At 38.1% G+C, this 13865-nt stretch overlaps 1 protein-coding gene across 4 annotated transcripts in view; it reads left to right on the top strand.

The window, feature by feature from the left end:
- The first annotated feature begins 3283 nt into the window (after positions 1-3283).
- pi4kaa (phosphatidylinositol 4-kinase, catalytic, alpha a) overlaps positions 3284-13865 on the top strand; it is a 35837-nt gene continuing 25255 nt past the window's right edge. For 2 of the 4 annotated variants that reach the window (XM_065263763.1, XM_065263751.1), the window contains exons 1-19: positions 3284-3494; positions 5561-5677; positions 5803-5896; positions 5980-6068; positions 6423-6495; positions 7066-7325; positions 7564-7630; positions 8881-9029; positions 9108-9173; positions 9249-9345; positions 9427-9618; positions 9698-9798; positions 10168-10297; positions 10428-10560; positions 10796-10891; positions 11056-11239; positions 11334-11434; positions 12718-12886; positions 13073-13123. In XM_065263763.1, coding sequence (XP_065119835.1) covers positions 3399-3494; positions 5561-5677; positions 5803-5896; positions 5980-6068; positions 6423-6495; positions 7066-7325; positions 7564-7630; positions 8881-9029; positions 9108-9173; positions 9249-9345; positions 9427-9618; positions 9698-9798; positions 10168-10297; positions 10428-10560; positions 10796-10891; positions 11056-11239; positions 11334-11434; positions 12718-12886; positions 13073-13123 — 2265 coding nt within the window. In that variant the 5' untranslated portion in view covers positions 3284-3398. Of the gene's footprint in view, positions 3495-5560; positions 5678-5802; positions 5897-5979; positions 6069-6422; positions 6496-7065; positions 7326-7563; positions 7631-8877; positions 9030-9107; positions 9174-9248; positions 9346-9426; positions 9619-9697; positions 9799-10167; positions 10298-10427; positions 10561-10795; positions 10892-11055; positions 11240-11333; positions 11435-12717; positions 12887-13072; positions 13124-13865 lie in introns of all 4 variants that reach the window. The other 2 variants (XM_065263760.1, XM_065263748.1) reach the window with 1 other exon arrangement.

The following is a 13865-nucleotide window of genomic DNA, read 5'->3' as shown; positions in this document are numbered from 1 at the left end:
AACTTTAAAATCTTTTGTTTACAGGTGTGTAACATACAAAGTTTTTTTCCAAATATATTATAAATGGCTCAAATTATATTAATTTTTTAAAAATATTTCAAAATATATTTCATTAAAGAAATATTTTGTACATTTTTTAATAGGCCTATATTTAAAATTATATTTGAAAATATATGTTTTGCCGAATGGGTATCTTAAAAATAATTGTGCAAAATTATAAATAATAAATTATATATATAAGATATTATACAATAAAATATAATAACTAGATATGCAATTCCCAAGGAATTACCAGTGCATGAAAATGCAAAAAGTTGATTGACAGAAATGTAAAAGAAATTGAGTCTAGTAGTTTACCTGGCTGTTGACATGTTTTAGTGTGAAGCTAGCATGATTTAAAAAAGTTATCATGATGAAATATGATGCTAGCATGATTAGCATGATTCAGCATGACGTTAGCATGATGCTAGCATGATTAGCATGAAGCTAGCATGAAGCTAGCATGATTAGCATGATGCTAGCATGATTAGCATAAAGCTAGCATGATTAGCATGAAGCTAACACGATGCTAGCATGATAAGCATGAAGCTAGCACGATGCTAGCATGATTAGCATGAAGCTAGCATGAAGCTAGCACGATGCTAGCATGATTAGCATGAAGCTAGCATGATTAGCATGAAGCTAGCACGATGCTAGCATGATTAGCATGAAGCTAGCACGATGCTAGCATGATTAGCATCATGCTATGCTAGCATGATTAGCATGAAGCTAGCACGATGCTAGCATGATTAGCATGAAGCTAGCACGATGCTAGCATGATTAGCATGAAGCTAGCACGATGCTAGCATGATTAGCATGAAGCTAGCACGATGCTAATATGATTAGCATGAAGCTAGCACGATGCTAGCATGATTAGCATGAAGCTAGCACGATGCTAGCATGATTAGCATGAAGCTAGCACGATGCTAGCATGATTAGCATGAAGCTAGCACGATGCTAGCATGATTAGCATGAAGCTAGCACGATGCTAGCATGATTAGCATGAAGCTAGCACGATGCTAGCATGATTAGCATGAAGCTAGCACGATGCTAGCATGATTAGCATGAAGCTAGCACGATGCTAGCATGATTAGCATGAAGCTAGCACGATGCTAGCATGATTAGCATGAAGCTAGCACGATGCTAGCATGATTAGCATGAAGCTAGCATAATTTGCATGAAGCTAGCATGATGCTAGCATGATTACCATGAAGTTAGCATGAATTTAGCATGAAATTAGCATGATCCTAGCATTATTAGCATGATGCTAGCATGATTAAGATGATGCTAGCATGATTAGCATGAAGCTAGCATGATTTAGCATGAAGCTAACAAGATTTAACATGAAGCTAGCATGATTTAGCATTAAGTTAGCAAGATTTATTATGAAATTAGCATAAAGCTAGCATGAAACTAGCACGAAGCTAGCATGACTTAGCATGAAGCTAGCATGAAGCTAATATGACCCAAAGACCCAACCCCCATGTCTCTATGATGTCCGGATCCAGAGATATAAGGCTTTGTTTATTATGTTGCTAGGCTGCTCATATTTGGTTGCTAGGGGCGTGGCTTAATACCTCAATAAGGATGGTGAGAGACTGATTGGATGCCTGAGTAAAATGAGCCCACCCCCATGTCTCTGTGACACTGTGCTGCAAAGATATCCATCTGGGCATTTTATAATTGCAGTCTATGGGAGATGTTGCTAGGGTGCCCAAAATGGTTGCTAGGGGCGTGGCTTGATAGCTCAATAAGGATCCTAAGGGACTGATTGGATGCCTGAGTAAAATGAGCCCACCCCCATAGAGACAGAGCGTCGATATGCAAATTTGAAAACCACGCCCACCGGGGGGGAAAACAATCCAACCGTCTCCATTGACTTTGTATTGCGAGAGGCTGCCTCCTTGTCATTTCTGGCTTATAACAAAAAACAGAATAATGCCTAAAAACTGCTGTGTGACAATATCTACAGCTAACAAGCCAAAGAACCCAGAAATAAGTTTTTATAAGCTGTCGAGCCGTAAAACCCAGCTTTTAAGGAGAATAAAGTGGATCGCCGACTACGTTTCCCCCTAGTGGACGCAGTTCTACTAATAGAAGTACTATGAAAAGTTGCCTGTTTTCACTTTTGTTTCTTTAAACGCTCGTTTTATGAGGTCGACAGCTTAAAAAAAACTTATTTCTGGGTTTTTTGGCTTTTTAGCTGTACACCTTGTCACACAGCAGCTTTTATGTATTATTCTGTTTTTAATTTTAATCTGTAAATAAGTTTTTATAAGCTGTCGACCCCAAAAACGAGCGTTTAAAGACACAAAAATGGAAACAGGCAACTTTTCATAGTAATACTATTAGTAGAACTGCGTCCAATAGGGGGAAACGTAGTCGGCAATCCACTTTATTCTCCTTAAAGACAGGGTTTTACGGCTCGACAGCTTATAAAAACTTATTTCTGGGTTCTTTGGCTTGTTAGCTGTAGATATTGTCACACAGCAGTTTTTAGGCATTATTCTGTTTTTTGTTATAAGCCAGAAATGACAAGGAGGCAGCCTCTCGCAATACAAAGTCAATGGAGACGGTTGGATTGTTTTCCCCCCCGGTGGGCGTGGTTTTCAGGTTATGACCCGCGGCGCTCTGTCTCTATGTTTCTATGACACTGCGCTGCAAAGATATCCCATCCGGGACGTTTTTAGTTCCTTATATGGGCATGATTCCTGCCCCATTATAAGTCTATGGGGAAATTTGGGGACCTCTTACACCCCAGGGGTACAACTTACACCCCATTGTGAGGTATGTTCTTACAGAGCCTGCCAGCCTCTTCAAATGTGGCAAGTCACAAGTTTCTGTGAAATTCTAGGTCTGAGCTACGACTCGTCAAAGTTTGTCTCCATGTTAAGTCAATGGGATTTTTCGGCTGCTTTTTCGCCCCTGGGGCAAAGACCGTACCCCCGATCGCTTATAAAAGTCATAGCACACTATTCCCGAATAGTCCGCACGTTTGAGAGTTTGAATGAAGTTTCTAAGTTAAGCGGTTCGAGCCGTATTAATTGCGGAAATTTGGTTGGAAGAATAATAATAATAATAATAATAAAAAGCCCAGTAAGAACAGTACAGCGCATTTTCAATGCACTGTAATTATGTTTAGATATAGCTAACGCATAGTTCTTCTGTATAAATGAAATATTTATCTCGATATATTAATTCTCCTCAGTGTTGTGTGTATGATGCTCGCGCTCGTAGCATTGACCTTGTCAAATGTCCCTTCAGACTCTCCGTACTCGCAGCTCTCATCCGCTCTCAGTAGATGAGCGTTTCATTTTAAGATGTAAATATTTGTTTGTTGTTTTATAAATAAATGAACAATGTCTTGGAAGGGGACGTCGAGAGGTTTTTATTTTAATACTGTGCTGTCTCTCGCGCGCTCTCTGGCTGCTCATCGGCCCGCTCCCATCGACAAGGTGAGAGATTCACTTCCTATTAGCATCTGAAGCTAACAGCTAACAACCAAAACAAAACGACATTTAATACAAACTCTCATATTAGCGCTGACTTATTTTGTTTATATTAAACTTTCCTGTCCTGATAGTAATTAAAATCACACGACATTACTTGTGAAGTCACTGATTTAGCAGTTCATCCTTCCCTTTATAAACCCTGATGTGAAGATATTTACGATATTATTATAAGTGTGTCATGATTTGGAGTATAGGTTAAATCAAACTATAATATAATAATGAATTTGTTGCTCAGTTACAGTTGTCAAGTCGCAGACAGTAAATTATTGTAATAATTGTACATAATACATGAAGTAATGTAAAATATACATTTATAAATCTGTCAGTGTTGAATCATTTAACACAATTACATCAGTCACACCACAGTTATATTTAAACTTTGCTCAGACAAGACTCTATTTACTTGTGAATAATATATTTTAAAAACTATGCTTCCTAAATTGTTATATATAATACTTATACAATCTGTATGTAAAGCTTATATACATTTAGTCTGGCACATATGTTTGGTTATAAAACCAGTCAGTCTTGAATTGCTTCTGTTTTTTTGTTAATATCTGACAGAACATGGTAAACCAGACAGGGTGGATCTTTACACAAAAAACGACATGCTTTACTACGTCTTTGAAAAAACTTCTTGTCAACAATGAGTGTATGGCAAATTCAAACAGTGTTTAAAAGAGCTATTTAACATTTACTGTCATATGATCAACTTCTAAATAGGAACTAAATATGTAAAAAAATATGTGCTCTCTTCTTGTTTATTTGTATGTGATAATGTATAGAGATTCAGGTGTGTTTCCATTACGTCCATGACATTTGATCTTAATCTACTCAGAGGGAAACTTTTGTATTGGGATTTACTACTATTATTAGTATGTTTAAGAGATTTCATTATGCATGCATGGGTGATATTTAGAGAGGAACAAGTTGTTCAGACAAAGAAAAACTCCTCTAAAGTTCACTGTAGTGATGAAAACAAGTCTAATTTATTGGGAACATTATGTTAGGTTATAAAGTGTCATGGGGATTTTGGGGATGGTTGGGCCTTTTATACAGCTAAATGGACATGGCAGAGTGAATGCAAATATTTATCAGGACCTTCATTGGCAACATGTGGTTCTTGCCCTGCAAACATCTCTCAATCAACCTGCAATTTTCATGTAGGAAAATATGCCTACGGCCACACTGCAAAATGGGTGAAACAGGTCCTTCAAGCTAAAAATAATGAGATAATACACTGCAAAAAATACTTCTGTCTTGTTTTTAAAAAATATTAAATTAAGAATGCATTTTCTTGATGAGCAAAATGACCTAAGAAAATAAGTCTAGTTTTTAGACAAAAAACATAACATTTAAGTGAAATTTTGCTTTAAACAAGCAAAAAAAAATCACTTAATTCAAGAAAAATTCAAGAATAAATGTCTTACCTCATTGGCAGATTGTTTTGCTTGTTTTAAGCTCAAACTCACTTAAATTGTATATTTTTTGTGTAAAAACTAGACTTATTTTCTTAGGTCATTTTGCTTTTCAAAAAACACATATTGATTTAAGGATTTTTAGATATTTGTACTGAAAACAAGACAAAAAAAATAAGTAAAAGAGTTATTTTTTGCACCGTAAAATGGCCTGCATGTCGAAAGTCCTGTTTTAATTCAAAATGGAAAATATCTAGAAAGTTCTTGGCAACAAAGTTATGGTTAAGAAACTCACAACAGTTACTGAAATGTGGAAGAAATCATAGTGATGTCCTGCAGTCTCAGACATGAATCATGATAAAGTACTTCATACAATTTTGACAACTGAAAACTTTTTATTGTAATCTTCTTTTGTGCTACAATGGTTACTGTTCCTTTATTTTGAACACAGTGTTTACCACAAAATAAAGGTTTGGTTGAAGTTTTTTGATAAAACACGCTAGTACAACATTTATATACCCACATATAATATTTCTTCAAATTTTGAGTGCTGAAGATTATTTGAATCTCCACCCTGTATGTGTACTGTAGGTTCAGAAGCTACAATGCATGTGTCCCGTGGACATTCGTGGTGTCTTCCAGTTGGATGAGAGGAGGAGAGATGCTGTGATCGCTTTGGGCATTTTTCTGGTGGAGTCTGACTTGCAGGTACTGGTTAGCCTTAGTGGGATACACCTGGTTTAATATTACAGAATTGTTTGATGTTCAGTTTATCTCGACTATAAAAAACAGTAATGTGCATTTCTGCATTGTGTGTTTATGTACGTCTACAGCACAAAGACACTATTGTCCCATATTTGCTGAGTCTGCTGAGGGGATTGCCAAGGGTGCAATGGATCGAAGAGTCCTCAGAGAGAAGAGGAAGAGGTTAGTAACTTTATCCTTTCTTATCACATCTTGTTATTTAACGCTCCGCTGCTCATGAATGGAGGTCTCACTTGTGTTTTCAGACACGCTTCCTGTTGCCGAGAATTTCTCCTTTTGTTTGGTGACGATGCTCTCAGACGTCGCCCAGATGGACGAGTCCATGCGAATCCAGGTGCGCCATTTGCCGATGTTGATTCAGGAAATTTGCATTCATTTAATTTGGAGAGATGGAATATCTTCGCTTTCCATTATGCATTAACAGCCTGTGCAAAAAATCGACTGCGATTATCATGCGCGTGTCATCAGTAAAGCCGGTTCTGTGATTAGTATTAAATTGCCATCAGCTGCTTTCAGATGGAGCGGCATTTATTACACAGACCGTAGTTTGCACAGCCCCATTTAAGACCATATTTCAGTAGTTCAGTTTCACAACAGTATGACATATTTAAACAGACTGAAATTTCAGATGAAAATAAATATGAGAACAGCACTGATCGATTCCCTTTTTCTTTCATATCTCTGTCAGATTCTGGAAGCTGTGATGAATCTCATGCAGGTTCTGCTGGAAACATGTCAGAACATTGAAGGTCAAGATAAAGGTCTGTGTCTTTCTGCACCACAAACAAACGCATGAAATCCCTTTTGTAACATAAAAAATGTAACAGTAATGGGGCGTACACACCAAATGCGAATTCAACGAATTGCGCAAGTAGATTATATACAAAGTCAATGCAAAGATGCGAACACGCACGGGATGATGCGAATGGCACGATTGTGACACAAACACGTGCTATTTGCCTCAAAGCATCTTTGCGCAAGTCGGAAATATTCAACTTAAGCAAAAAGTTTGCATGACACGAAGTGAAATCCCACAAGTAATTTATAGTGAGGAACACGATGCTTTGCGTTTGGTGTGCACGCAGCATAAGATTTTATTTTATTTCACAGGATATATTTGTTTGGTCGATTGCATAGACATGTTGTTTTCCCAACTCTTGAAACTTTTTTATATTAGCAGAAACATTTTTGCAACTTTTTATTTGCTCTGATATGAGTAACATACCAGAAATTTTTAGTAAGATATTTCAAAAGATTTTTAATATCATGTTAACTTTATATATTTATATATTATATTAATTTTAAAGATCCATTATGTCTGATATCTGCAGAATTCCAGTGTAAATACACTGCGCCCTGTTTGCTCGGGGCGGTTCGAGCCTTCGGCCGCTACAGCAACACTGAAGAGCCCCTGCTGTCCAAGCTGTTCCCGCGGGCGAACCCACAGCCTTTGTTCACAGAGGGGACGGAGGTGATAAGACGGAGGTCCTTCAACGATTTCCGCTCCATCCTTCCGAGCTCTTTCCTCGCCGTCTGCCAGAGCGACACACTGCGCCGCAAAACCAGCAGCGTGGCCAGCATCTCTCAGCAGGTATCAATGTTCATTTCTGTTTTACACGAGCAGTGGGCGCCTGCATGCATCTTTTAAACGAAAGTGTGCAAATACGCTCAATCCAAATGGTGTGATCAAAAACTTAATTTCAATAAATGCTTAAGCATACAATTTTTGGAGGGATTGTCAATTAGCTGTTTGATGTAATGTGTGACAAATGATTAATGATGATGGGTTAAAATAAATGATCTGATGTTGCCTGCTTTCTTTCACATAGGCCAGTCCTGAGCGTGCCGGGCTTCCTCCCAGTTCACCGTCTGACCCCTCTGCTCCTTTTTTCGAAGGTAATTGTAAATAATATCTGAGTGTGTCGATCCTGCTGTCGTTTCATACTTTAAAAGTTTGGACATAGCAGGACATACAACCCATTTTAACATTTTCTTATCACAGACTCCTCTGACGTGCTGTTTGCTTTCATACTAGGGCAGGTCAATATACACACCGTAATTATCATAATATTGAAAATTTGCATACCACAATATGAATATAGCAATAGTTAACTGAATTAGTGCTGCCTTATGATTAGTCGTGACTAATAATTTGCAGAATAACTTTGTGTTTACATAATATAAGTGGGTGTACTGTGTATAATAATTATGTATAGAATAGATGTATATAATTAAGAAACGTTGCATGTGTATATACATGTTTATATTTATATATTATTTTATTTTATTTAAATTATGCATGTATGTGTGTGTATTTATATATACATAATTATTATACACAGTACACACACATATAATATGTAAACAAAAACTTTTATTCTGCAAACGATTAGTCGCAACAAATCGTGAGGCAGCACTAAACTGAATGATTTTAATCTGTTAAAAAGCTTATGTATAGTCAAAGTTTTATTATAAAATGGCAGTTCACACTTGATTCTGAGGAACTACTTGTTTAGCGGAAGAGTAATATTTGTAGTAATATAATTACAACTTATTTATGTTTTATTTGATGAAATCCTGCTATGCATATTAAGCAACCGTTTTATAAAAGCAATAAGCCCCGCAAAGCAGTGCGGTTACAGTGCATTTTATTACAGCTAAGGGGGTTTTAGGCACTGGTAACCCACTGCTTCTTGGGGCTTATTGCTTTAGTAAAGACCGGTACAAGAAGTTTGTGCTTGTGTGCCATCTGTGCCATCTATCTGTAAGATGATCAACAAAAAGCAAAAACGTGAAACTTATTTTTGTTATATACATTTCTGTCAATTGTAAAGTAGATTTTACAAACTTTAAGCATTATCCTATCACATATTGCATAGTTTAGCATGTTAAATCGTATCATAATTCTCTACAATATATTCCATTCAGCCCTATTTTAAACATTATGCACACTGTCATTGCAGCAGGTTTGACATATTGTTTTTGAAGTATTGTGGTTTGAGCTTTGCATACTATATACATAATGATGTTTGTGGTTGGGCTATGAATTTAATGAAATGCTTGTTGGCACGCAATACTCTCCCAGTACTCAGAGATGTGCTTGTAATATTTAATGTGTCTTAACCTCAATGCCTTTTCTCCAGCAGGTTCATATCTTCCCGATGGCAGCGCTGTAGACCCAGACTATTATTTCTCCACCATCAGCTCCAGTTTCTCCGTGTCTCCTCTCTTCACAGGCAGCAACAGTAAAGAGATTGACGTACCTCTGGATCTACTGAGACGCCTCCTGAAAATGGTCAGTGCTTGTTTTATATCCGTCATGCCATACTTGAAGCATATGCATGTATTTATCTGTGTTTATCACCCTGGACAGGTGGAGCAGTGTGTGTCCGAGTCCTTTTTAAAGATGCTGGATCAGACAATGGCTGACGTGCTGGAGGTTTGTGTTTTTAGTTTGGAAACTTTAGCTTTGTGTTTGTTCTGTTTTATTAATCTGATTTGTTGTTCATCACAGACGGATCCAGCAGCGAATCTCTTTTACAAGTCCTTTAGTGATCCGCTGTATGTGGCCATATTTAAAATGCTTAGGGACACGTTATACTACATGAAAGGTGAGTGTCAAATAGTTGCAGCTGACCCATACATCTTATTATCCAGTCTGTCATTTAACATTAAAAACATCATGTTTTTAGATCTCCAGACGTCGTTTGTTAAGGAGGTTCATGACTTTGTCCTGGAGCAGTTCAGCAGCAGTCAGTCTGAGCTTCAGAGGATTCTTCATGACGTGGAGTATCTACACAATGAACTGAACCCGCTCAAACTCCGCTGTCAGGCCAACGCCGCCTGCGTGGACCTCATGGTTTGGGCCGTCACTGAAGAACAGGGTGAGTTTCTCTGTCAGAGAAATCGGTGGTGTGTGATGTGACTTGTCTGATGTTGTGTTTGTGGTGGTGTTTTTGGTAGGCGCGGAGAACCTCTGCACCAAGCTGTCGGAGAAACTGCAGTCTAAGACGTCCAGTAAAGTGATCATCGCACACATGCCCCTCCTCATATGCTGTCTACAGGTACGTCCCTGAGCTCCGCCCCCTCTCATAGTAAACAAACACTGAAACACATCTATGGCAAATTACAGAAAAAAATATGTGAATCTAATGAATTGAATGAGAAGGAGAAAACTGATTACATTTCAGTAAATTAATGAAACCCTAGATATACAGTAAGGTGTGTGTGTGTGTGTGTGTGTGTGTGTGTGTGTATGTACGTGTGTTTTTGTGTGTGTGTCTGCCTTTGTCTGTGTTTGTTTGTGTGGTTATCTTTGTGTGTGCTTTTGTATATTTGTCTGTGTGTGTGTTGTTCTGCCTGTATGTGTTTGTTGCTGTTTATGTGTATATCTGATCTGTGTATGTGTGTGTGTTTGTGTATGTTTATTACAGGGATTGGGGCGGTTGTGCGAGCGTTTCCCTGTAGTGGCTCATTCAGTCACTATGTCTCTAAAAGAGTTTTTGGTGGTACCTTCACCTGTGTTGGTTAAACTCTACAAGTACCACAGTCAATACGCCACAGGTGAGGACCACATCTTACCTCTTCATCAATCTTATATCTTCATCTTCTGCAAGCTTGTTCCAGCATACATATGAAACACCCACAAATATTAACATATCAGATTGACAAGTTTATGAATCTTAATCTTTAGCAGGTACTGGAGAGATCAAGATCCATGTGACCAATGAACACTCGCAGTCCACCTTCAGCTCTCACAGCAGTAAAAAGAGTCAGCCGTCAATGTATGAGCAGCTCAGAGACATCTCCATCGACAACATCTGCAGGTAAAACGCATAATAGTTTTTCAGACACAGTGTCAAGATCTCATTTTATTTCATGTTTAAAACACGATCTTGTTGCTTGTAAAATTTGTGCTTCATCCTACGACCGGACAGTTTGTATATAGTTCAGCCTCTCAGCTTTAGATAATGTTTTTCTAACAGAATTACATGGTAAACTATTTGTGAAATAAGTTACTAGTCAGTAATAAGTAACCTTTTTTTTCCTGTGTGTATCTAGGGGTTTGAAAGCAGGTTTGATCATGGACTCAGTCATTGTAGAGGCTTTTCTCGCCAGTCTCTCAAACCGCCTGTACATCTCCCAGGAAAACGATAAGTATGTTATTAACTCAAGACTCTCAATTGTGTTTAAACACAACATGAAATTAAATAAATGTTCTTTTATTATCATTATAATCGTTTATTAAACGTCTCATGACAAGCGTTCATTTTATTTAATTGCTTTGAAGTGAGAAACGTGTTTGTGTTCCTTTTTCTCAGAGAAGCCCACCTCATTCCCGATCACACCATACGCACATTAGGACACATTGCTGTGGCTTTGAGAGACACTCCACGTGTTATGGTGCCCATACTTCAAATCCTTCAGCAGAAGTTCTGTCAGCCTCCATCACAGCTCGATGTTTTAATCATAGACCAGCTGGGATGTATGGTCATCACGGGAGATGTACGACATCATACGGGCAAATTTGCGTGAGATAGATACGTTTTCGTTTTGGTCCAATGGTGCTAACCTTTAATCTTTTGTTTTATTCTGGCAGCAATACATTTATCAGGAGGTGTGGAACTTGTTCCAGCAGATTAGTGTGAAGGCCAGCTCGATGGTTTACTCCACCAAAGACTACAAAGATCATGGATACAGGTGATACAAATAAAATAATACATTTTTCTGGTTTGATTTTTACTCTAAAGACAAATGTGTTTCTTTTTTTATGCTTGCATCAAACATCCCTTTCACACAGCACTTTGGTCCCAGAAAATTTCTTTAAAATGGTCAGAAAAGCTTCTGTGTGAACACAAACACTTCCTGTAAATGTTTTGGGATCTCTCGCACTCATATGAGCTTATAATAAACAAAAATGCACTTGAGTCATCGCAACTAGAAATATTGTTTAGCTCTTTAAATCCGGAGATTTTAAATATCCACTCACAGATAATTAGCAAACTTCAGACGCTACGGAGAAAAAAACCTAACAAGTGTCTTTATGGGATCTTTACGGCATCTAGATTCCGGAAAATTATTTCCTGTGTGAATGAACCAAAAATAAAACAATCCCGGACAAATCCCGGATGCATTTTACCATAATGTCTGTGTAAAAAGGACTTAAGTTAAAGGATTAGTTAAAAAAATCCAGATAATTTACTGACCACCACGTCATCCAAAATGTTGATGTCTCTCTTTGTTCAAAGAAGAATTATGTTTTTAATACATAATGGACCCCAACACTTAACAGTTTTAATGCAGAAAGGTCTTATTTAGCGAAACGATTGTAATTTTTAGCAAGAAAGAAAATATGCACTTTTAGACCACAACTTCTATTCTTCCTCCGGTCGTGTGACGTCATCACATCAAGTGAGGTCACGGATGACGAATGCGAAACTACGCCCTGTTTACAAGTGTGGAGAAAGAGGACCGTTCAGACGTTGTTGCATGTCGAATGATAATAATGAATGTCTTTGTGTCAGTTTATTGTTTATAATGGTCAGCAAAGGTGCGTTTCATATATGTAACACGTGACCTTTTTACGCAACTACGTGAGGTCGCGCTGGCTCGTCACACAGCCGGAGGAAGAAGAGAAGTTGTGGTTTAAAAATGACAATCGTTTCGCTAGATAAGACCCTTATGCCTCGTTTAGGATCGTTTAGAGTCCTTTAAAACTGCAATTTTAAACTGCATTAAATCTGTTACGTGTTGGGGTCCATTAAAGTCCATTAAAATTAGAAAAATCCTGGATTGTTTTTCTCAAAAAACATAATTTCTTCTCGATTGAACAAAGAAAGACATCAACATTTTGGATGACATGGTGTTGAGTAAATTATCTGTTTTTTTTAAGAAAATTAACTAATCCTTTAACTTTCTACACCCCTAAAAAGACTTGAGGTCATTATTTCAACCAGTACCATTGCATCTTAACATGTTAACAGACACTGTTCTCTGGCCGTGATCAACGCGCTGGCTAACATCGCAGCGAACCTGCAGACGGAGCAGATGGTGGATGAGCTGCTGGTGAATCTTCTTGAACTGTTTGTGCAGCTGGGACTGGAGGGCAAACGGGCGAGCGAGAGAGCCAGCGAGAAGGGTCCGGCCCTCAAGGTATCAGCAATAAAAATCAAATTATTTCTCTGTTGCGTTATAAGATAAGAAACCAATAGACATTGATCTTAAAAACAGTTTTGTGGGGTCTTGTTTATTATAAAAAACCATATGATGATGAAAAAGTTAAAGTGATATAGAGTATAGAAGTTTTCACACAAAGTACATTTTTTATTTTGTCCTCAGGCATCCAGCAGTGCTGGTAATTTAGGAGTTCTCATTCCAGTCATCGCTGTGGTAAGAGATGATTTATAGGAATCTCTCTGGATGTATAATAAAGTGTTTTGTACATTATCGTGTCCAGTAGGGGTGGCACGGTCCATGAAAAAAATCCGAACCGTTCGGTTCGCTTGTCTCGGTTCGGAGCTCGTGTGTGCCGCACGGTTCAACGGTTCATGGCATGCGCAATGTAGTCTCATGCCCTGTATGTGACCTCAGCGTGTTTCCCTTTCGCGCGAAAGAAGAGGTGACTGGTTTGGAGTGTCAAGTACTGCAGGTTATGTTACGTGTAGAAATGGCAAGTGGGAGAGAAAAGGAAGTCTGCCCGCAGTTGGAGGATGCGCCAGCGTCGTATAAGTTTGGTGTGTGGAAACATATTTTTATTTCATGTTACCTATGATGACAGCGGAAATAAAACAATAGATTGAACTGCAGTCTATGGGTTGAATATGTTCGAACAGCCACAGGAGATCGCCTTCTCTTCGACCATTTATCTAATCTGAGGTACTGAACACAATGTTTTACGTCTTTTCGTTTTCAGCGCTATTTTTAGTCTTTAATTGATAAAACAAAGCGGCTGATTTCCGCGTAGTTTCATTTTGCTAGCGTGTGAAAGTTGCGCAATCTTATTTCAGAAATTGCCCCTCAAAGTAATCAGGACAGAAGTGGTCAAAAGTGGACAAAAGAGACGGATTTAAATATTACAGGTGTAAACGTTGTGTTTCTCTCTCGTCCACATATTCTCTCTGCAGTATTTAAC

This window comes from Paramisgurnus dabryanus, chromosome 10 (genome assembly GCF_030506205.2).
Source record: "Paramisgurnus dabryanus chromosome 10, PD_genome_1.1, whole genome shotgun sequence".
NCBI lineage: Eukaryota > Metazoa > Chordata > Actinopteri > Cypriniformes > Cobitidae > Paramisgurnus > Paramisgurnus dabryanus.
This window is presented reverse-complemented; position numbering and strand designations above follow the sequence as displayed.